This window comes from Lagopus muta, chromosome 5, assembly GCF_023343835.1.
Source record: "Lagopus muta isolate bLagMut1 chromosome 5, bLagMut1 primary, whole genome shotgun sequence".
Classification (NCBI taxonomy): Eukaryota; Metazoa; Chordata; class Aves; order Galliformes; family Phasianidae; genus Lagopus; species Lagopus muta.
In genome coordinates, this window is record NC_064437.1 from 35,948,495 (window position 1) to 35,972,701 (window position 24,207).

The window sequence follows — 24,207 nt, forward strand, 5'->3', positions numbered from 1 at the left end:
CTTTTTTCCTGCAGTATCCCCTCGATAAAATTGTTCAGCCTTTGTCTTCCCCTGCACAACAGGATCGACTGCTTCCAAGTGAGAAGGGTTAGCCATCAGGGATAGAGTAATCTTCTTGTTTGTTGCTCTGTTAATCCTCTCATGATACATTCCCAGATGATATTTTACATCTCCAGATCCCTAACGTGCGAGATGTAGTTAAAGCTCAGGAATGTTATACACACAAACTGCATCTGACTACAGATTTTTTTCTGTATGAAAATTCCGCTTCATTCTGAGAAATGGATCTAGCTAATTTTGCATCAGTACGCGCTACCATTTTATGGAATGAACACAGACCCCAATTCCCAGTGCTGTGTTGGGAAGGGAGGCTGAACAGGATAGATCGACTGAAGACTGTTTCTAGCTTGCCTTTACTCCTCACTGCTCAAGTCTGTTGGTACTTGGCAATAAATCACATTGATCTCCCTTTGATGAGCCTTGTTTTGTTTGTGACGGTGATTGGTAAGTAATCTCCTTGCCCTTACCTCAACCCAGGAGCTTTTGCTTCATTGTATTTTCCCCTCCTGCTCTGCTGAGTGGGGAAGTTAGTGAGCAGCAGTAAGTGGAGCTTAGCTAGCTGTCAGTGTGAAACCACCACAAATATCTGTAAAATATTGACTCTCATTTCATACATGCAAAGGTCACTCCAAAAGTAACGCCTCCTGTTTCATTATGTTGGCTTATAATGTCAGAGGTGGATGTTGGTTGTATGGCAGTAGAGTTTGAACTTTCCATGGATATTCCATCCAATTTTGCTGCTGCATGATAAAAGGCAGTAGAGGAGCAGTCTGACACAACAGCATCTGACATGGAAGTGTGTAAGAAGCAAAGGTGTGGAATTTTATTCCTCCACGTGGAAAAAAATGTGTCCAGTGATATCTGTTGACACTTGCTGAATGTTTATTAGAGACCAAACAGTGGATGTGAGCTCAGCGAGGCAGTGGATGGCGCATCTCAGCAGTTTTGACAGTGAGTCACCTCTGCTGGTACAGATGTCAGTGACCATAGCATGCAGGTTCTTGTTCATAGTTGGTGAAAATGCACAGCTAACAATGGAGACTATGTTGAAAAACAGTGCTTTGGAGATGAGAATTTGTTCTAGGAAATTATTATTGTGCTCTATGTATCTGTTGTAGTTCCCATGTAAATAAATACAAGGCATTACTTTCGGAGTGACAACGACTCCTGAATACCACAAACTCAGTTAAATCATCTGGAACTGACGTATCTTCACTCATTTTTTTAAAGACTCTATAATCAAGACACCTTCTGCATGTTAAAGGCACAGTACAGTCTTCGAATTTATTAAGAAATTTTATCAAATGACCTTTGTCCTTAAACGAGAGAATACGACAGTGCATTTCAGCACCTGATAATGCTAGTATGACAACTATGACAGGTTAGGTCGCAGTTGGACTTTGTGACCTTTAAGGTCTTCTCCAGTCTGAGCAATTCTATGATTCTATGACCAAAAGCATCTAAAAAGTACATTGAATGTTTATCTCTTTAGGTATATCTATTGAAGAAGCACCTTACCTCATCAGCCGCTTCAAGTTTGGGATCAAACTGACAGAAGATCTGTTCCAGCTCTTTTCGGATGACATTAGCCAATACATTCAGCCTACCTCTAAGAAAATTCCAAACAATATTATGTCTCAAAAATGTTAATTGCACAGAGTCAGGAGCATAAAACTTTTAAAACTGCAAGACACCCCTGTCAGAAATTTGGAATTTAGTAGTTCACTTTGAACTACTGAGCTTGAAACCCTTCATTCTATCCCCTTCTAATGCATTCCCAATGTTTTTAACATCTACTTATCCAACTACAAGCAATGAATCATGCAGTTATCCAGCAGTTTTAACATGATATTAATTAGCAATTAGCAGACCGCAAAAGTATGTCTATCTCAGCCTGCTATCTCAATTCTAGACTCAATGGAATAAATATCACAGCTGCTGCCACACTTGCTTTCAGCTCCAAAGTTCACCTCTAAGGGCCGCAGCTGTCACTGACACGTCTGTTACATTTCTGCATAGCCATTGCTCACTCTAACAAACTCTTGCTTCCACAGCTCCTCTAACATCAATTTTATTAATAAAATTCAACTGCTCAAAGCCTGCCTTAAGACTAAAACCATGCACTGGGGGGTTTCTGTTGGCATTACCTATGAGGCATCCCCATTATAACATATTCAATTCCCATTTCACTGGATTTATCAATGATTGTCTTAAGCGCAGGAATCATTACTTCACATCCTTCCAAGCCAAATCTCTTCTCAGAAGACCACTTGCGAGCAAGGAAGTCTTCAAATCTTCACCAAAGGAAAACAAACAAACAAACAAACAAACAACAAACAGTATTTAAATTACGAAAACGTAGCAAATACTTATTGTTTATGAATACATGCTTATAGGCCTCCAGTTATCAGTCACACTTTGGAGAAAGGGGTAGAGAGAGGAAGACAAAACAAAATTAAGTCTTCCTCCTCCATTTGAGAATTATTTACCCTGACTTTGAAACGATTTGGATAGGCAGAAGAGTCACCATCTTGGTCAAAATTCAAGTTAAGCAGTGCTCTTTCCCATGTATAGCCCTTCCTAGAAAAGAAGTCTACTCTATGGATGGAAAAAAATAGAGAATCTGTATTTTCTGGAGATAACTATTAAATGCTCAAAGAAAACAGCAGCAGAAAGCATGCCTATTTCAATAGCAGAGCTCCACAAATTGCCTGATGTAATGGCTGGAAATGTGCCAAGAGAAAAGACACAGGAATTTCTGGTCCAGCTACATCAGGAGAAAAGTGTGGATCCTTGACAATTCTATGCTTTTTCATTCTTTAATGCATTTGGACCAGAGGCAGTGCAAGTGGTTAAAAAGCACCTTTTAACAAATACCAAAAGGGTCATATGTTGTCAAGCGTGGAGATAAAAAATGCAAAGAGAATACATCTTCATTAAAATAACTGTATAAAATCATCTTTGCAATGTCTGGGCTTATAACGCTGCCATCATCCATTAAGACACGGCTTATTCCTCACTTAAAACGTTGACATCTACATCTTTGAAATGAAATTGAGGAGAGAAATGAAGAGACTCTCCTTAGATAAACATTGAATACCTCGGCTAAAACATGCTGCCATAATTCTGAGGAAGTCAGTGGGTCATGCCTGTTCATATGAACTGAAAGTGGGGTCCCTATGCAAACACCAAGCCTTACAGAGCAAATAAGAAACTGGTTGTATACAGTTTTCCTTCTCTTTGCAGCCGAAAGCCAATACTGCACAATTAGAAAGCTTGTAATTTAAGTCAAGCTATCAATAAGCGTGTAGAAGTACAATATTTCAGCCACATCTTGCAAGGCCCCCAAATGCTGCTGTGAGTTCACAAGGGCAGGCAAGCTGCTGCTGCTGCTATGTGTATCTGGTGCTCAGCAAGGAGCAAGTTTTATGTAAGACAGCTGCTAACAGAAGGGGAAATATGGAAAGACTTGACCCTGCACAGGTATAAGATGCCCAGACTACACAATCGTTGCCCAGCACTGATATGTGGAGTAATGCACAAAGCTCAAATATCTACAGTCATTGTTTTGTGGGAAGAAGATCTTTTGTTCAACAGGCTACATGTAAACATCGCAAAGAATGAGAAATCTTGCTTTAAAATACAGTTTCAAGTACCTGAAGTATGTACTTGGAAGTACCAATTTTAATATCAGGATTCTTAGGTAAAATGATGTAGCTTTACAAAGCCTCTTTACAAACTGTTCTCAAGACCACAATCAGTTGTTCACAAAACCAGATTTCTTTTTTTCTTGTTCATTTTCAGACAAAACTAGCACACTAGATGGATAGAAACTTAAGTAAAACTTTTTTCTTCCATTTACAGCAGAAAATTTATTTGGTAAAAGATGAACATTTGGCTGCTTCGTGCCACTAGAAACTGCAGATTTTTCCATAACTTAGATAAACAGGAATAACAGCAAAAATTTTTGTCTCCAGAGAAATGGCGATTATTACACTGAGAGCTTGAAAAATGAACTTACACAGGTGCAACATTCACTTGATCAGTAAGTGACTTATTTCTGTTTAACTTATAACTGGACAAACAATCTTGTTATAATATTGGCAAAGAAAATGCCTGGCAATTTACCTTCCAAGACTTCCAATGCACCTTTCATTTTTAAGTCTTTGAAAAGAGAAGCTTAATCAAAAAACTTGCCTTTAAATATTGCTAACTCTCGTGTTTACCAAGGGATATGCAAACTGTTTCAAAACATAACAGCTAGCATAAATCTCATGCCTGGGAAGAGAATCTAATTCAGGCTCTGGAAATAAAGCATTTCTACACAGTCACAATGAGAGAAATCAATGAGCTGCTTCCAGACATGCTTTCCTACACTGCAGAGAACAAAACTCTTGCTGCCAGCACATTTCAGTGTACCTCAAAAGGCAGAGGACAAAAACTAGACTTGAAATAATATCTAAATCCAGTCCCATCTTGACACAGCTTTCCGAAGAGACTATTAGTATCCCAGTGAGTCAAACAAAACTCAGGTTAACATTCCACTTATCTAAAAATTCTCTTTGAATTGATAGTTATGATTGATATGATTTCTTTTGACCATGTGCTACCAGAAAGATATACGCATGGCAGAATATCAGCACCCAAATTTGTTATAGAATCCTTAGAGTTGGAAGGGACCTTTTTATGACTCCTATTTTTTGAAACAGGCTATGAATGTTCTCACATAGATATCACTAGTCTGCTGAAACATTTTTTCCCCATTATTTCTCCAAAAGCTAATCCAAACAGTGCCGCATTTGCCACAAAAGTCTGTGTGAGTGGCAAAGATCACCACTTCCCATTTAAGAAAACAGAACATTAAAATTCACTACACAGACCTTGATAAACCTCATAGTACGTGCTTCCCCTCGATAATGAGGCCAGGTTAACTATACACACTTGCATTCTAGGTTTCATTTCAACTCTTAACCTCTACCTGAAATTTACTGAGCCCACCAGCTTCCCATGTTGATGCATATCCAGCAGTCACAGAGAAGTTTCCCAGCACCACCCCAGCATACCTCATTGAGCGCACCAGCCGTGCCAGCAAAGTCCTTTTTTCCTCATTTGTAAACTTCATAACACCTGGTGTCTCAAACTTCTGCCGGATCCATTGGCACTGCTCCACGTCATTGATGAACATAAATTCCAAGCCTATGTGTTGGCAGTAGGTATTCTAGGGTGTAAAAACACCAATTCAGGAGGCTTTAGGAATTAATGGGTCATGAAAAAAACAAGTAGAACTTGAAAATCATACTTTCTTGCACTTCTGAAAATCCTGTTTTATCTTCTCTTCCCCTAGATTCTCCTCACACAAATCCTATGGGCAAATAAACTATTTTACTGAATGCAGGCTTTGCCTCACTAAATTGAAAGCTTTCTCCACAGAATAACATTGAATAGTTTTGTACTGAAAGACTTTCCTTTGGATTACCAAAGGATTTTCAAAATAGGCCAACATGTCTGCCTTAAACTTCCTGCCATATTTCACCTAACTCAAGACTCCTATTCTGGACATACACAGTCCTTCCTTATACACAACAGCAAAAATTTCAAATAATTTATTAAAATATATCCCACCTTTTTAAAAGGTCACCTAAAGTAATAAAGACAATGAAAAGACAACTATGAAGTCTCATACAAGTAATCAGATAGCTACCAAGAATGGAAAAAACAAAAACAAATCCAAGCAGCTGAGAGCAGAGAAAGAAATGAAAAGCAAAAACTACACAGACGCTTTAAAATTTTAGCATCTTGTTGTATTTATTTTCTTCTTACCTCAAAACTAATATTTTACCAGAAAAATTGTGTTTAAAATACAGTCAATAGAAATAAGGCATTGTGAATTTGAACACATAGCATGTGCTCTCTACTGCATCTAAGAAGTCATTTAATTCAGCTTCAAATGAAAAAAAAAAAAAAAAATCCAAAGCTCTGGTGGGAGGAAGGAAACTGGAAGGTTTTTCTCTTTAACACAGATCAGTTTTTCAAGGCTTTTAGATTTTGCTATTGATTTTTTCCCCTTATTTGTACATTATAATTTTAAGGATTTTTTTTTTTTTTTTTTTTAAATTACTGCCGAGAATGCTGGAAGTACAAAAAAAAAAAAAAAAAAAAACAACACATTTTGAGCTCCAAAGCAAACACAGTAGACACTGTCTGTGCATTAGATAAGCTAATGTAACAGTGGGTCAGATGTGCAACCCAACTCACTCTCTTACACTTCAGCAGATTAAAGCATAGAGTTCCTATAAGCTCAGTATTTATTTTCTACTTATGTTGCTTACTCATGATTCAGTTCTCTATTTTACCTTTTTAAACCCCACTCACCCCTAGCCCTATCTACTGCAACGGATTTCACTGCCATGCAACAAAATGAAATCTCTACTACTTCAACACTACAAGATCCCAAAAAAAGCACAGTCAAGAACACTCCATGTCTACTAGCTTAGTAGTTCACAAATTCACTGCAAGTTCTACTTAATGTTTGTAACTTCCTCTATGTACATTTATGTAAATCATTTACTATCTTTGATGACTTCACATGGCATAGCTGTATTTGTCAGGGAACAAAACTCAAAGAAGGGGACTGGTGATAGAAGCAACGATCATCACCGTCTACAAACTACAGCTGGGCTTTCATCAATTTGGTACCCAATTCTCCTATTTTTTACTAAGATAAAAGTCTCACTGAAGACAGGACACCAAGAGAAATCCCTGCACATCCTATGTATTGTTTGCAAGTCTTTAATATGTGATAGCAAGTAAACACAAATTATAAAGGTTCTACTGGTTTCAGTTAATGGATCAATATAAGATCTTTTTTGCAAAACTATGGGCTGAATTAGTATTCTACATATTCCTTTTTTATATTTATCCTTCAACTACATATTTCAGATGAAACTAATGGAACTACTATCTCTAAAAGCAGTACAGGAGACATTTCTTCTGTCATCTGAATTCTACGCTTGCTGTATTAATAAATGACAAATAAGTTCTCTGTGACTTACAATTGGAAAAAGTTCACTTCTGCAGGGATGAAAACAAGCCACAAATCAAAGATGTCATACTGACCTCCAGCCGTTTGATGATCTCTCGTAAAGAAAGACTGTTCTCATTTCCTCCTATGAAGGTGGTTGTAGGTAGTTGAAAGACTTTGTCCAAATCTGATTCATGCAAGCCGTAAAACCCTAAAACATGTGCATTATCAATTTGCAACGCAAGGTGCAAGGCAAAAAGGAAATCAGAATTGTTTTTCAAACAACCACAAACCGAAGTTTAATAAAGAAATATTGAGAAAGATTAAGAATTGAAAATGAGAATATTTGAAGGCATTCCTTGTTATAACGCACTTCACTCTGTATTTTAAAGAAATGTGTTCATTACAGTTACTGTTTGACTGGAAGTTACAAATCATTCTTTCTTAAACGCTCTTTAAATTTTACCATTTAAACACTGCCATTGACTCACTGACACTCCGTACTGCATTTTGTACTTCACTGTTAAGTGAAAAGACTAATTCACAGAATCACAGAACTATCAAGGTTGGAAAAGACCTTCAAGATCACCCAGTCCAACTATCCACCTATCACTACTAGTACTCAATAAACCAGGCCCCTCAACACAAAATCCAAACATTCCTTGGACATGTCATTGTAATAATCAGTGTAATTGTAATGATCAGGATCTCTTCCTTGTGGGAAAAAAAAGCAACAAACCAAACCAAAAAGAACGAGCTTTCACACACAGAAACAGTTAACAGGCCGGTTGGATGCCTGCCAGATTGATTTATCCAATACTAATAATTAAAAAAAAACAGAACACATTCAATGCAACTCTGCCCAAACACTCTGGTAGAATTATCAAGGTATTTCTTCCCCTGTCTTTTCATGGGGAAGTTAGTTTCAAAGATCACTGTGTGAAATGACCTGTACAGCACTATTTCCAAAGCAGCTTATAAAGCATATTACCCCACTAAAACACAGTGTTGTTCAAGCATATCACATCATCTAGATTTAGAGCTATACAAATCCATGGTTTAGAACACAATTAAAAGAAAATATTTAACCATCATGCAGTTTCAAAAGCCAAAATACAGCACAGGCAAGACAGGCATCAATGCAAGTTAAAGAGTCCATGGGACAACGTTTAATCTTGACTTGTTAATGAAAAAATACATATAATCTTAAAATCTTGTTTTTATTCTGCAAAGTTGCAGGCATCCACTTTAACACTGATCTGAAAGCCAACACACAACTTCTAAACCCTCATGTAACAGTGCTGTGTTCTCTGTTATTTTTTATAATACAAAAGAAAAGAAAAAAAGGCAATTAAAGATTAAATAACTACAGAAGTTAGTATTTAGAGCTGGAATCGGGCCAAAGGACTGTGCTGCAAGACTTTTACTTTACTATACAGCACTTTCAGTAATTCTGTTTTAAAGTTAATACTATATATTGTTAATTTTTTTCTTTTTCATAACACACACACACAAAAAAAAAAAAAAGGTGGGGGGGAGGAGGTGAACAGTTTCATTTAAAACAAAGTAGTGCTACCACTCTATACCCTTTTCTTTGCTGTCTGCCAGACTTCACAGGCTCTTCATACTCTGTTATAAAAAAAACAACAGAACAGAACATGTACAGGCACACGCAGAACACCTATGCTTTGTACTGCAGCATGTTTACAGAAGCATCACTTTGTATTTAAAGAGCCATAATCTTAGTGAAACTGAAGAGTTCTTCAGCAATTCTAGGACTTGAATGTGCAGTAGGTATACCTGTAACTACTGCATTTCAAAAGCAACTCCCAGAAGAAACTTCCTACCAGAAAGTTGTGACAAGGAAAAATGCAGAGGAAAATGAAACATTAAAACACCTTCTGTGCTATTTGAGGCTGTTCTAATGTTTTCTGCCTGAAACATTCAAAGATTTTTGTGACAGACAACACTTAAGATAATTTCTAACCTAATCATGGAAATTTTAGCTCAGTTACTAAGATTTCAGACACATTCTTCCCATCTCATTCAGAGTCCAAGCATGTTTTTCCTGTGCTCACAGAGCTTGCAGTATCATCTCTCCTGCCCAATCACTGCACTAAACTATCTGTAAAAAGTTAATCTGTATTGACATTGCAACAATCATTTATGATCTGAACAAATTATCTTCAGTTAGTACATATCCATTTTATTTTTAGTAGGTTCTTGTCTTTAAGGCTGACAAACTTCACAGTGAACCTTGATTTGTGTCAATACCTCTCTGTTTACAGACTTCAGCACTCCACTGCTTTTGTATGATCAAGGATCAGAACTGCTTCCCTTCGTGCCACCAGAAACAGAAAACAGAGACTAAGCAGCAGCAGAGGTACTTAAAGTAAAACAAAGCAGAACGTGTTTTATCTGCTTCTTGCACCACATTTTATGACTAGTTCAAAAAGCTTCCCTATGTATCAAAGAAAAATTGATTCACTGTCCTTATCAGGCAGAATACCACCTTTCAAACAAACCAGGTATATCGAAGAGCAGAGAAAAATCAATCAGATGTTTCTTCATTCAAGTACAACAGGAATAAAGAAACCAGTCAGTACTACTTCTAAAAGACATGCCCTCTTAACAAGCAGAAACCCTCATCCTTACCAACCATCTCAAAAGCAGATCCCTGTTTACTCTATTCTTCCAGCAAACTAATAATAATCATTGTTTGATTATATACAATTCATGAATTCTATAGTTCCCATGCTTTCTTCTGATAATTTCAGACTTTGCTTCTTCAAGTGTAACAGAAAGGATAAATACCAGAGGCTAGAACCCAACTTAGGTATGAAATTTCTGCCACGGTGGTTCCCCTGTCCACCATTCTGCTTATTTCTTGTTTCGATTGGGGACATCTGAAGTTTAATCAGGATGAAAAAAAGGTACCAAGCATGAAGGCACAAAAGTGATTTAGATCACCAGAACTTGGTCTGATGCATTGATTAGTAATAATTTCTGGTGTTAAAAAAGTAAGAATTTGTATATTTATATTTAGAATTGTTACTCATCTGAAAGTGAACTCACAGCAACCTTACCAGTGACCTCAGGGTAGAAATTTTATCTTCATGAAGTTTGAGCCTCCTTACTGAGAAACATCTAACTATTTTGTGATACCATCAAGCACAAAAGGTACAAGCCTTCCCGCAATGTCTCATTCAATCACCTCAGCCCAAGGAGATAGAAAAAAGACAAGTAACCATTGCAAATAACAAGGTACGCTGTGTACTCACCAAGTTTATCGATTGTAGTGATTAAGTCAGATGGAACAAACGAATCCAGGTCTGCATCCAGAATCCCAAGAGGATCTAGCTGAGCCACATGATGGCCACGGATCTGAAAACAAAAAGTGACAGAAAAACAAAATCAAGCTAATTAAAGTCAGACAAAGGGAGTAAGTCACCACTACCTCTCCAAAGCGCGTAGATAAGCCATGAAGTCAAAACAAGCAAACACTGCTAACGTCAAGAGTCAGTTGCAAAGTTTGCCCCTAAAGAACAAAAAATAAGCATTATTAATATCTCCAGATATTTATACTATCCCTATTAATAATTGTAGGCTACAAATTAGAATGCAAGGTTTTGCTTGGCATTAAAGTAGAATTTCACAGAAATATAAATAAAGAAAACTGATATAGATGGTAAAATCTGAACCTTTGGATCAAGTTCAGAAAATAATTTGTATATTTTCTACTTTGGTTGTTTAATATTTATGCCTGAGTCTTCTTTTGAGCAGATGCAGAACACCAAAATATGGTATTACTGACCTTAAAAAATGGATTGATGAAAAACAATTTTATATCAGGAGTTAAAAAATCAGTCTTCATAATCACATAGCAATCACATCATAGCTTCACATCACACAGCAATCTCTATTTTCATGTGAGAAATTCCGGAAATTTAGTCTATGATATGAATGATACTGAAGATACTAGAGAACACACAGGAAGTGGGGAGTTTAGTCAGCTTTCAGTTATCAGGATTGCTGCTGTCAATGCACACAAGTTGCTATAGATTAGTGCCTTACATTAACACACAACAATACTACAGAAGAAATAACTAATTAATTCAATAGAGACACACGAGTGCTTTGTGTTGTTTTTTTTGTTTTGTTTTGTTTTTTATATGCTCTCTGTTATGCATGAGACTCCTAGACCAAATTACCTCATTAAAAGCTTTTAATTGATGAAGATTTGACTACTTTCTCCTTACTACTTTTCAAGGAGAAATTCAGATCATATGAGCAGAATTTCATTCACATTGCTAATATCTCAATTGTCTCTTCATATTAATAAACTGGAACATTAATAACTTACATCACAAAGTACTAGAGAGGGATTAAAGTCTGGCTCATTTATAAGAAGTGACTTATAAAAAACACTATTCAGACGTTCTGTATTTGCAGAAGATTTCACAACAAAAGCCATTCCACTCATAAGCAAACAAACTGAAATAAGGCATCTTATTTAGAACCACCAGCCCTGCAAATTCAGTCTGGCCTCTGAGACTCTTTGCATCTCATGAATCACCAGTAATAAAGCTCTGACAGGCAAAATGATGCCCACGGCAACATCTGTGCCACTTCATTGTTTACAGCAGCACAAAGTCTATCTGACTGGAACTAAGCAAACAATTCTGTCTCCAGCATCATCAACAGGAAAGAATTCACCTCCCTAAGCTACAGCTGCTCTCCAGTATTAGCTGGAAGATTATTAGCAAGAGTGCCAAAACCTATAAGAGCATATTAGTAAAGCATTGTGCCATATTACCAACTGCAGGAGCAGTTGGTCTTTAACTAAAACACAGTACACAATATCCATTGTGCCCAGTTTTCACAAGAGATAGAGGGTAAGAGTGAAGGAGAGGGTAAAGGATGAGCCAGCACAAAATTACAAGCAAACATGAAAAAAGAGATAGTTGAGCATGCATGAGCAAACACATGCAAACAAGCAAGAAAGCAAGCAAGGCAGATCTTGCAGCTCAATCAGATGAGATAAAACAGTCTCTAAGTGCTTCATTTCCAAGCTTAGCAAATCTGTCTTCTACTGAATCATTACAATTCTTTAATCTGGAAAATATACACATCTTCTCAAGTCAAAAGGATTCACACAAGTGACCACTGGTTACTAAAAGATAACAGCAAGGGCTAAATCCTGATCCTGTCGAGATCATGAAATATTTTCACACTAAGAGTTAGTACAAAAGACCTTCTAAATAACATAGCAGTTACTGCTGAGGACAGCATATCCTCTAAGTATGGTTTGTAGATTGTTCCCTGATAGACACCCCTCAGCACAATCAATTTTATGCATTTTGCACATTTCACCTTATTGGAATGAACAGGTGAAACAGGCAAGTAGAAATGACTGATGGTTGTCAGTGTTTCTAAGAAATAATTAAATACTATCCTAATATTACATCTAACAGGCAATTTGCAAAGCATCACAAAGCCATCCAGCTAAACTATATACATATATATTGCTACATGCAGCAACCATGACCATCAAGTGAAGTTTACAGTATTTCTGTACTACACTTTGACCTATCATTTGTAAAGTGATTTTGCAGCCCGTGGCAAAAGGTTTTGTTATTTTTCTTGTTTCAGACTAGGGTACATTAGAGACTGGGTACTTTTACTCTCCTCCTCAGTTGCAGACCTTTTAACATGAGGAAAAATGTATTTCTAATTTGAACAAAAATCAGCTACTAGATATTGAGGCACAACAAGAACAAAATTTAACGCAGCCTTGCAAATGAAGTCTACATTTTGCAAGCCATCTAAATGCATCTAAAGGGCAATTTTACTTAAGTATTTCAATGTTTTTTCAAAAAAACATTCTTTTTTCTTTTCTTGAACCTAACAAAAGTCATACTTTTCTTTTTCAGTTTAACACTTTTAAAATCAAAGTGTTTGCCTGCTATTACAGAGGCACTGGAAATACCATCCTCCATGCCTCCAGAAAGCTTTCTGTAGTAACCACAGCTTCAAGCTCTGTTTAAAAACCAGAAATGAAAGGAAACAAAGTCAAATGGATATGGCTACTCCTGTAGTTTTTGCAGTATCTTACAAGAAAAGAAAAAAATTTAAGAAAAATTACCCCTTATCTAACATGAACTGCCATACTGTGTGATCTACCAAGTTCAACAAGACCAATTAGTTTTATTCCGTACTATTTTATGAAAACAGAGTTTAAGAACATAGTTATTTTCAACACGAGCTCATTCGCCACATCCTAATCAGATAACATTTAGCAGAGGTGCTAACATGTATGTGTTAATTGAGCTGGTTTTACTTGCTAGGAGCTAAACGATATTGAATTCAAAAGAGCCACATGCAGGGTCAGAAGACACAAACTCAGAGGGACCAAGCCAAAACACCTGAGTCAGTACTGATGGTGGAGACAGGATGCCAAAAGGTATGCTTCTGTGCCAGTGCCTAGCTGAATTTTTGGAATATCTGCTCCAAATATCAAACAAAAGTCCATGACTGTTATGCACTGGGATAGAACTTAAAACCTCACATCCAATTCAGCTTCAAATCAAAATACAATTGTCATTAATTGTATCAAAACAGTGGCTTATTTCACAGGCATCTCACTAAATCACGGTGCATCAAAAGCAGCAGTCAGAAACACCATTCTGGACACAGATTCCAAACATAATTAAATAAAAGAGGAGCCAAGATATTAAACTTAAAAGCATTTTAGTGTCTGTGTTCATTTTTGTTAAGCACACACTTTCCACTGGAAATGCCTTCATTGTGTCCTGTGCTTTGCGTTAGAAAAGCAATAGATTAACTGCCTTTCCAGAAGACCTGCTCAACAGACCACAGGGCAGTTTACCACAAAAACCATAAAACAGTGACAGGTCTGAGAAATGAAAATTCTGTATCTTTCTCAATTTCATTTCATTATCAGGCAAAGGAAGGTCACAAATTGATCTAATCCCTTCAACGCTGAATTTAGAGGGTATTAAATACCTTTTAAAAACAGACAGTTGCCTTAGGTAATCCTCTCTCATTGTCTGTCACAGACACATAGGTTCCTGCCATTTACAAAGACATTTCTATTCCATCACTTCAGTCAGATAACGCACACTTTCAAACGCAGGAGACAGAACAGCCATTCCTTAAAGAGTTTCAAGTCAAAGTAGCTTCATGTTCCCTAACTTTTTCCAATTCTTCAACAAAATTTTATTGCAAGCAAAAGTCAATAGGCTGCAGGAGTCGTTTACCACATAGATATTTCAAAGTAAGCTTTGTATTTTCTCTGCATTCACAAACCTTTCTACTCCCTTACAATATTTCTCCAAAAACTGGATTAATAGGATTCATATCTGAATCGGTGGTGACAAGGCAATATATGTAGAAAATGAAGTTTTCACACTGTTTTTAAGCCCTCAGTGAAATTAAGATACTAAACACAAGACCAAATAGAAATACTTCAACTTGCTTTAGACTTGGCAAACGTGTAACCAAAACCGCTGCATCACTTCCAAAATCCTTTTTTTTCTTTTAGAGGAAAAAGGAAATTATGCTATTTAATTTAATAAAAGGGTTAAAAAAAAAAAAATCAGAGTGTGAAATAAAGTCAATTTTGATGAATAGCTTCTCTAAAAGAAATTCATCAAAGCTGACCTAAACTCAGTACCTTTCAGCCTCCCAAAATTCAGCCTCTGCTTCATTCATTATTTCTCCTCTCTTTTTCCCTACAAATAATCCTGCTCATATCAAAAACCTCAACATGCACACTGGATGCATGAGAAGGTAAGCACATTTCCTTCTGTCTTACAGGAGGCTGAAGCATTTAGAACTGTGTGGAAAGGTTTGTTGCTGAAGAGTGGGAAAAGCTCTTATTTAATTGCACACATCTGAACATCAGCACCTCCATACTCTCTCTTCGTAAGACGTAAAATTAGTTGAGGTAATTATTACTTATCATCCCAATTTGGTCAACTGAGCTGGAGAGAAAAAAAAAGTCTTAATAGGCAGATGTTAAGATCAAAAGAAAAATGAAAGGAAGGAAAAGGTTGGTCACAAAGGAATGAACTCCTCACCCCTTCCCCTCAGTACACTTACTTGGTACGCTCTTATTAAAGACTGCACAGCAAGATGATCTTCAACAAGTTTTTCAGCTTTCCCCGGTGTCCGGGCCAGGCCATGGCTCTGAAGAAATGATGCCTTTCTTTCCAACTGATCTGGCAGTTGAGGATCATACGTTTGGCCAGCGTTCGCATTACGGAAAAACAAATCCCAAGACTGGACATGCGTACAGAGAAGGAAGGAAGAAAATTCCTTACCTCAGATGAATATTTCAATCAAAAGCAGCAGCTTCAAGCTACTAATTGTATCTCACTGCATGACAGTCTTAAGTACAACTAACAGCAACAAAAGAGCATATTCAATGCAGGATAAAAGCTCTATCTTTTCTGCCTCTGTAACCTCATAAGCAATGATAAGAGACCAGAATATACCAAGCTAGAAGGATGCCAGAAAGGTCATTAAGTCCAATATGTAAATGCTCCACACCTTTGCAGCATCTCCATGTCTTTGTTTACATAGAAACCTTTTTGTCTGCCTTCTTAGACTGAGCTTACTCAGTGGAAAACTCCCAACAATATGAGTGCAAAGCACCCTGATACAATATTCATTCACACGGCTTTTTCACGGCAAAGCTGATTTACACAACCAGTAACAGGTATAAAATCGTGCTGTTAATAAAGAGCTACCAAGCCTCTAAAACTGAAAACCTTAATAATTGAAATGAAACCATTCCTTTAATGATACTTAAATAGTTCATGATATTTAAGATACTCAATGAATATGCTGACTCAGTCCTTAAGAACTTTTCTTGAAGAAACCACTCTGCTGAGTGAGGCTTTTGGTCAAAGATCCCTTCCCTGCTAGCTCAGGACACCTTACTATCAAAGAAATCACAGCCCTGGTTTCAGTTGCAGGTGACAACTTCAAAAGAATACACATTTCAGAAACAGAATTAAAACAAAAAGTCCTTTTACTTCCACCTACACTTTTATATAATTCACTTTAAATATTCATTGCAGAATACACAAAGGAAAGAAAACGATGTAATACCAGTTAGGCAACAAGAAAATATTTTTAAAATTATATTTTCATTAATAAAGACAGTCTTCACACTGATATTTCTGCAGGTTTTAAGGCATTCAGGAACACTATGAGCAGGCCAACCTATGGTGGCAAAACCTCACTCGGTTTTCCAAGTTTAAGTTGTAGAAGTAGGTTCAGCACTCATTGAACCTGTGAACAGAAACTTCTTCATGAACATGAGCATAATGCCAGAAAGAAACTCTTCTAAGGCACCTCTTATACTCTGTTATTAATATGAAGTTGCATTGCTACAAATATGATAAACATATTTAATTATCCACCCTCCTCTTATACAGGCTTGATGTAACACAGTCTCATTCGTACACACCTTGCAAATCAAGATAGGCACCTCACACGTCATGGTTAGTTTTAGGAAATAAGTCATGCTTACCACCTTTACTCTTCTTTGCATCACACCTTACCTGTCACAATTAGATTAGAAGTCCAAATCCATGTAACATCCTATAAATGGTCTTCAAGAGTCTATCAGTACAACTGTATTGCCTTTGGTATTCTGTCTATATACCTTACTCCACGTTAAGAACCATATTGTTATTCTACACCTATACAACACACGGTCGGAGAGATTGCAGGTCCCAGACCATGGTAAACCAATACAATATCTTTGTGTTGAAAGTAAGGGTACGTAGACTGCAAGAACTATTTTGTCAATACAGATATTAATTTTCATTATTTTAGTAATTTCCAAACACACATTTCGAGCCATGACAAATCTGACATTCACGCAAAGTTTAAATAAAGAATGTGTTTTGCTTATCTCAGGGTCCTTCTTTTCCCAGCAGAGCCGATCGTATTTCTTTGTTTTGTTAAAAGTTATCACAGCACAGTCCCACAGAAAAACTGAGTATTAAACTAGTGGACTGCTGAGACATCTGCTAATAAAATCCAAGAGAATTTGCCCAAGAAGCTACTGGGTTAAGAGCAAACACGGGATCCCTTCTGCATGCAAATTCACAAACAACAACAACAAAAAAAAACCTTCAAAAGGTTCAAATATGAAGACACCGACAGCTAAGAGAGAAGGAAACTACACTATTTCTTAGCGTGTTTTTGAACTTATTGATTTGTTGAGCCGGTTTGACATTTAATCAGAGGGGAGGGAAAATATATCATTTGGCTACAGAAAATTAGTTTTTTCTAGACATCCATCCATCAAAGCCTTTAAAAAATTCTGTAGTGCCTTTCAAGATTGATACCAGATTATAGTCCTCAAGTCTTGTGTATTGATGCCAGTTTCTGGCAACGGCATTTACCAAATGACTGAAAAGACATAAGACAAACTTGGTCTCACAGCTTACCTAAAGGTTCTCAACTAAATTTAAATTTTAATTAAATTTAAAATATGGTAGGGAGAACTTATAATAGAAAAACACATCTATACACATCTATGAGGGGAAAAAAAAAAAAATCTGAAGTGGCACAGAAGTGATACACGATACATTCTTCTGCTTTTTATTCTGACAGCAAATCCCTACTGCAGTTAACCACTATTTTAATTTCTCAATTAACGCCATACAATTCAAGAGATTAAGTGGCGATATCTTACTCATATAATAAACAGCATTACACTTCAACAACTAAAACATCTGTAACCTTGCCAATGTTTATTTTTTCCCCTAGTGACATGATATTTATCAACTGCACTAAAAAGAGTAAATCCTTAGAAAGACACACACTGAGCATCACTACATAAAAACCAAACAGAGGAAAAAAGTCAAACAGAGGAACAAAACCACCCTTTTTCCAAGTATGCACAACAAGAAAGTGATTACATGCTCAAGGTAAAGCAGCTGCATACAGGATAATATGGAAGACATTATGTACTCAATATCCAACCATGCAATTTGTAATTAATCTTGTGATAGTTATAACTGAGCTTTGTCAAGCTTCTGCTTTATGATCTATGGCTCTGACACCACAATTCAAGCAGAAGTAATGATGCCTTTCTCAAAGCCCACGTCATTTTATTCTGATTGTTGTTTTGGCTACTTTAAGGACAGGAAAATTCAGAAGACAAGGAAAAACAGGAAACAATCAGGAATTGAATTGCACAATGAATAGAAGCTCCTACGAAATAAATATATGCCAGCAAATACATATGCATGGTATATAAAGAAAGGAGACATTCTTAGGATTAAGAATGTTTTAAATATGTTTTCAAATAAACATACACGGCAAGACATACCTAATCAATGCGGGAAAAATCACTTGAGGAGCCTTGACTAACTGGAGTTTCTAAGTAAAAGTAAATAATGTGATCTTAAAAGCCAAGAAAAATAATAATTTAAAAAGCCTTTTCAGCTCATTAAAAAGGAGAAACATCTCTGTTCATAAGAGGGAACTACCTATGAGGAAAAAAAAGGAAGGAGAATATAACATATAAAAGCCTAGCACAAGTTGTGTCTCTGAACAAAGCAGGATATAATGGATAAATAATGAAATCACCGTTGTCTGTAACAGAATGACAAAATCAGAAATTCACCTTCTGCCACACAACTATGGCATATATTTTCCTTATCTTTAAGAAAACAAAGTGACTAAAGTTCTCAGCATTTTGTTTTTTCAAAGGCTCATCTAAACAATTTCTGTCAATAAAGGCAGTTTAAAAGAAATCAAAAATTAAATTCACTGATTAAACTAAAATTTAAAAGTTATGTGTGATTACAGCATTAATCTCTTCTCTCAACTGAAAAAAAAAAAAAAAAAAAAAAAAAAAAACAACCACCAAAAAAACATAATTATTTAAGCGTGAAGATTCGTAAAGTAATTCTGTCAATCATTTAGCTTTATACTCATAGTTCATTCAGTTCATTACTGCTCCGCTACGAGGGCGGTGGGGTCAGGGAGGCTCCCGCGCTGCGGGGACACCGCGGCGCAGACCGTTCAGCACCACAGACAGCTCCCGGCGCTCCGGTAGGTGACAGCGAGTGCCCGGGCTCGGCGCTACGACTGGCCGCGCTGTAAAGGGCCTGGATGAGAAAGGCCGCTCCTCCCAGTGAAAGAAGCTTGCTAGAAGTTGATGCAACTTAAATACGTATTTATATAAAGACAACACCTCAAGTAGCACTGAGGGATGTGTTCATACGCACAGCATGCTCACAATGAAAGGGCTGATAACAAACTGTACCACCAATACCAGATGAAGGCCCCATACGTTACAGTCAATAGATTGACACAACACGCTGCCTTGCTCTACACTGGTTGTCGATGTAACTGGCAGCGACAAGAAGACGAATCAAAGAGAAATAGCATGAGAGAAGGAGCCACCCCTGGAGAAGGTCTCTTCAGCTGCAAGTTAAGGAACAAGACAAAAGGCCTGGCACCCGGCTGCTATTGGAACAACATTCTGTCTCAAGACTCATTACTGCCTTTTTCATCTTTTTCATCAAGATCGCACTCAAGATTCAGAAAAAAAAAATAGTTCCAGAACTGCTTATTTCAGCCCCCTTTTTTCCCCTCTCAACATGCATCACTTGCACGTTATCCATCCTGCACATTCCTAGATAGATAATCAGACCTACAGCAACAGGTTGTAAGTGATATTTTGATGTATGTGCCCCAAGAATAAGGGAACATACAACCAATTTGGTAAAACACTTCACACTGCTTCTGCAGAAAATTAGTCATTTGCCTTAGAATTTATCTAACTTCCATTTGCTTCTTAAGTTAATAATATACATGTATCATTGTAAGAAAGCCTTCCTTGTCAGCAGAAAGCTTATTAAAAAGAGTAAGTCCATGTATTTTGCCCATGGGATATCAGCAACAGTCTAAAGAAAAACAAAAAAACCAACAACCAACAAGTATCTGTAGCCTAGAGAAAGACAATGGAATAAGTTCTTTCCAAGATTCTTAAAAATTTTTAATTTTTTTTAATAAGGTTATGACTTGCAGTTACCTAGAGAAACATACATTCATCTTCTTTGGACAGTTTAGAAGCAACATCAACATAAGCTACTGTATCATCTGATACAAACTTACTATGATGAGCTAAGAAATTAAAGGTATTTTATTTCTTTGATCTTTCTCAAGATCTGATCACTTACTTCGCAATCTGCTCTAAAAACCTTTACATGGAAAAATGCTGAAGGCTTCTGAGTAGCTCACTATTTCTAAAATGGACTTCTCATTCTTTCAACTCAGGTCACCAAGCTCACAGCTCCTCTGTACTTTTGTTTTGCTGCAATATTGCATCTTAGATCAATCAATATGTGGGAAATTAGTTTCACATTTTTCATTTCATACAAGACTTTTTTTCTGGTTTTAACTTGCCTTATAAGAAATCCAAAAAAATCAATTCTACTCAACCTAATAGTATGATTTACAGTTAACTTTTTTACTCACCTTATGTACACTTTGAGGGTTTTCAAGCCACGCATAATACATTTCCTCCACATAATTTGAATTACTTCCACTCAAGAATGGCTCTGAGGTTCCTGATGAAACACAGCGTTGGCTACGGAAAAACACCCTCCTGGCTACATCTGGCTTTCGCAGAGTTTTAATGCCATGCCACTTCACCGTAGCTGCAAACAACTTCATATGACTCATTTTTGTTTATTAAACAGAAGATCCAAGTCTATTAATAAGACAAAAACAGAACTAATTAAAAAAATAAAAAATAAAAAAATCAGCAAATGAACTACAGACACATTCAGTCTCACAGCAAAAAGTTAAGTTTCTGACTGGAGTATTCTTTAACAAAGCCCTTTAACATGTAGGCATGAAGTCATTGACAGGAGAGAGGCCACTCCATGACCATCTGTAGTGCTACACTTACAGCCGTGGAAGTGCTGCTGATATCTATCCCCCACATGGAGCAGCTCATGTCCCAGGTTCTGTAACTGGTAACAGCACCCTGGTTTCCAAAGCAAAAACAATCACAACTCCACTTGCACCGTGTGCCCCCTGAGCCCAGGATCCCTGGGAATCAACAAGACTGCTAATCATTGACTTTGCTGGAGCTCCTGGCAACCGTAACTGCAGTCAATCAGCTGAAGAAAGATGTGACCTCTTACAGAGCCTAACAGGGGTAGGTTCAAGAAACAGTTTCAACCACAAGCACTGTGGCTGAAAATATATATATATATTTTTTTTTAATATATTTTTTTAATATATATTTTATGCCATGTTCAATGATGCTAACAAAATAATTATATACTAATAATTATATACCACTAATAATAAGCATTAGTTAAGTCTTCATATTGACATATTCACTTGCCATTTCCTATTTCACAGATTCAAACCTTGTTATACACTGACTTGCTCCTGTCTCAACACCTTGCCCATGATAACAGCTCCTGGCAACTGCAGGAAGATAAAAGCTCCTAGCACTAGTTTGGAAGCTGATTAAGTCCTGCAAAAGCTCAGAACAAATGGGACAACAGAGTTAAAAATAAACTGTCCCTACACAAAATTCTTTCTTAAGGCATAATAGCACTAAAACCACTATAGATATGTAACACAGTCTCATAGAATTTAATAAGATTCACGTGTTTCAACAGTAAGAATTGAGATATCAGCAGGATTTCCTATCTATGCCCATCCTGCCTGAAATTATTATTGCACACTTTACTCCAGGTGAATCTCACCCTCTACTACAAAACATCTGTACACGTAACACAGGGGATGGAAGTTTGTTTCTAAAGGGTTACCTGCTCTCATTTAAAGTGCTTTGCTGAGATAAAAAGGAATTAAAAGAACATTGTATTCCAGTTCATTGTATTCCAGTGGCAAACTTCTTAAGTACATGTAATTTCACATTCCTTCTTGCTAAAATACCTGCCTGGAGATGTGTGTATCTGTCTTCTAGCAATAAGCAAAATAGTTTATAAGGGAGATTTGAAAATGAATGCCAATTCTGCATACAGCATTATATAATCAAAACAAAGTTTATTATTGGTACCAGTCACTTCCTCCAACCCCAATTTGAATTTCACAATCCAATCTTAACTATTAACATAGAATCTACAAAGACAGATATGCAATACATTTCTGTGGAGGTATGAAAGTCACAGGTGAATAAAACAATTATTACAGACATTATTCCAAGTAAATCTCCAGTGTGTTCATAGAACATCCTGGCACACCCAGCCTTGAGACTGTCAGTCAAAAATCAGCACACAGGACAGCATGCAGAAGCTGTTAGGATTGCTCCACTCTGTTATGTTTCCTAAATCAACTCTGAAATGGAAACTGTGATTGACAGGGAATCAAGCTGAGCAAGAAACAACCAAAAGGAAGATATTAATTAAATTGCTACCAGAGGTCAAAAATAAGAAAGAAGCAATAAACCAGATGAAGAAGAACCTGATATTTAATGCACCAAAGCACCTTTAGAATGGTGAAAGTAAGTGAAAGCTGTAAACAGGTGAGAATGTCTCCAGTGCAGCTCTGCAGTATTGTGTGCAGACGCCAGGATGCAAGCCAGCTTTCACCTTGGCACTCTGAAGCCATGACGTAACGTCAAGGACAGCCTTGCGGACTGTTCCAGTCAGGTTTCTAGAGGGTATCAAACAAACAGCAAGGCACTTCCAGCATTTGTTCTGCTTTCTTCTAGATTGTATTAAACAAAGATGTTACAAAGGCAGTCGCACATTAATCAATATTCTCCTGGTACTGCCAGCACCAGTACTGTGTTTCCTTAGACCTGAGGAGCCCTGACACCAGTGCTAACAGACGTTTCTTAGGACTTGCGCCAATTACACAAAAATGCTCATTCATCCACTACCGTGTTCATTTTCTCCTACATGTTGCACGCAATTCACTCCGAGAGCTCTTCTTTGGATAAAGGAATTCTAATAGAACAAGGCTAGTAGGGGGAAGACAATGAAAATAATGAACAAATTACACTCAAAAACTTGCAGTGGATCACTGCGAATAGAGGGGCAAGCATGCTGCCGCTCTACATAAAGACGCACAATTGCCCAACCAAGCAGGACTGCAAGAAACTCACAGGCCACTCATTTATCGCAGGGCGAGCCCCGGGGCACCTCTAGTGCTTCAGGGCGAGGAGCGCCTCGAGAGCCCAGCCTGCCAACGAGCCCTGAGGCCGGACGGCACAAGGGCGGTGGCTCCCCTTCCATCCCCGCAAGGCCACGACCCGCCGTGCAGAGCCCCGTCCTCACAGCGAACCCTCATCGCGGCCCGGAGCCGCCGGGGCTGCCGCGGGGCTGCGGTCCACCTTCCTCGGCCCGGCGGCCGCCGCTCAGCGCCTCGCGGGCAGGCCGCGCTCACAGCCCGGGCCCGCGCCAACCCTCGCGCCCGGCCCACCCCTACGAGCCTCACCGCCGCCCGCGCCGCCAGACACGGGGCCGCGCTGAGGGAGCGGCGAGCCCCGGGACCGTTACCTGCGTCACGTGAGGCGCGGCGCGGCGACCGGTGCGTGCGCTGAGGTCACGGCGCCGTGCACACCGGAGCGGCCGCCGCGCCCAGGCCACGCCCCCCGACCCGCCGTACCTCGGCGGCGCGCGACCCCGGCGCCATTTTGGGAGGGTCGCAGCCGTGCGGCGTTGCTGAGCTCTCAGTGACGCGCTGATGGGGTGGGCGGCTGTGAACGGAGCGCTGGAGTGAGGAAGGAGCGCAGTGCGGGCTGTTCCAACAGCGCCTATGAGGGCGGCTGGAAGCTTCCTAAGGGAGATGGGAAATGCCCCAAGGCCGTCCTGTGTGCCATCCAGGATGAGGATGGGCAAGGTCCGGAAGCAGCACAGCTTGCCTAAGTGCCTACAGCTGGGTTTAAGGCTTTTTTTTTTTATTGCCCCAGGTTATGTGGCCGAATATAAAACGCAAGACAATAGTTTTAAGTTTTTGTTTGCTACCCATATATTTATTTCTACCTTCCGAGTCTTCCTTTCCTGGATGTCCATGAATTCTGGGCTCCTCAGTTCAAAAAGGCAGAAAACTTCACAGAGCATCCAGCACAAAGAAGATTT

At 38.2% G+C, this 24,207-nt stretch overlaps 1 protein-coding gene across 7 annotated transcripts in view; it reads right to left on the reverse strand.

The window, feature by feature from the left end:
- The window catches only part of OGDHL (oxoglutarate dehydrogenase L), a 54,247-nt gene extending 30,372 nt beyond the window's left edge, over window positions 1–23,875 (reverse strand). Inside the window, exons 1-9 of one of the 7 annotated variants that reach the window (XM_048945775.1) lie at window positions 23,735–23,875; window positions 20,618–20,852; window positions 15,206–15,385; window positions 10,363–10,465; window positions 7,177–7,292; window positions 5,124–5,278; window positions 2,208–2,354; window positions 1,579–1,669; window positions 1–180 (exon numbers count right to left, since the gene is read on the reverse strand). In XM_048945775.1, the coding sequence (XP_048801732.1) occupies window positions 1–180; window positions 1,579–1,669; window positions 2,208–2,354; window positions 5,124–5,278; window positions 7,177–7,292; window positions 10,363–10,465; window positions 15,206–15,385; window positions 20,618–20,824 (1,179 nt within the window). In that variant the 5' untranslated portion in view covers window positions 20,825–20,852; window positions 23,735–23,875. The other 6 variants (XM_048945773.1, XM_048945777.1, XM_048945774.1 and 3 more) reach the window with 6 other exon arrangements.
- Window positions 23,876–24,207: the final 332 nt, after the last annotated feature.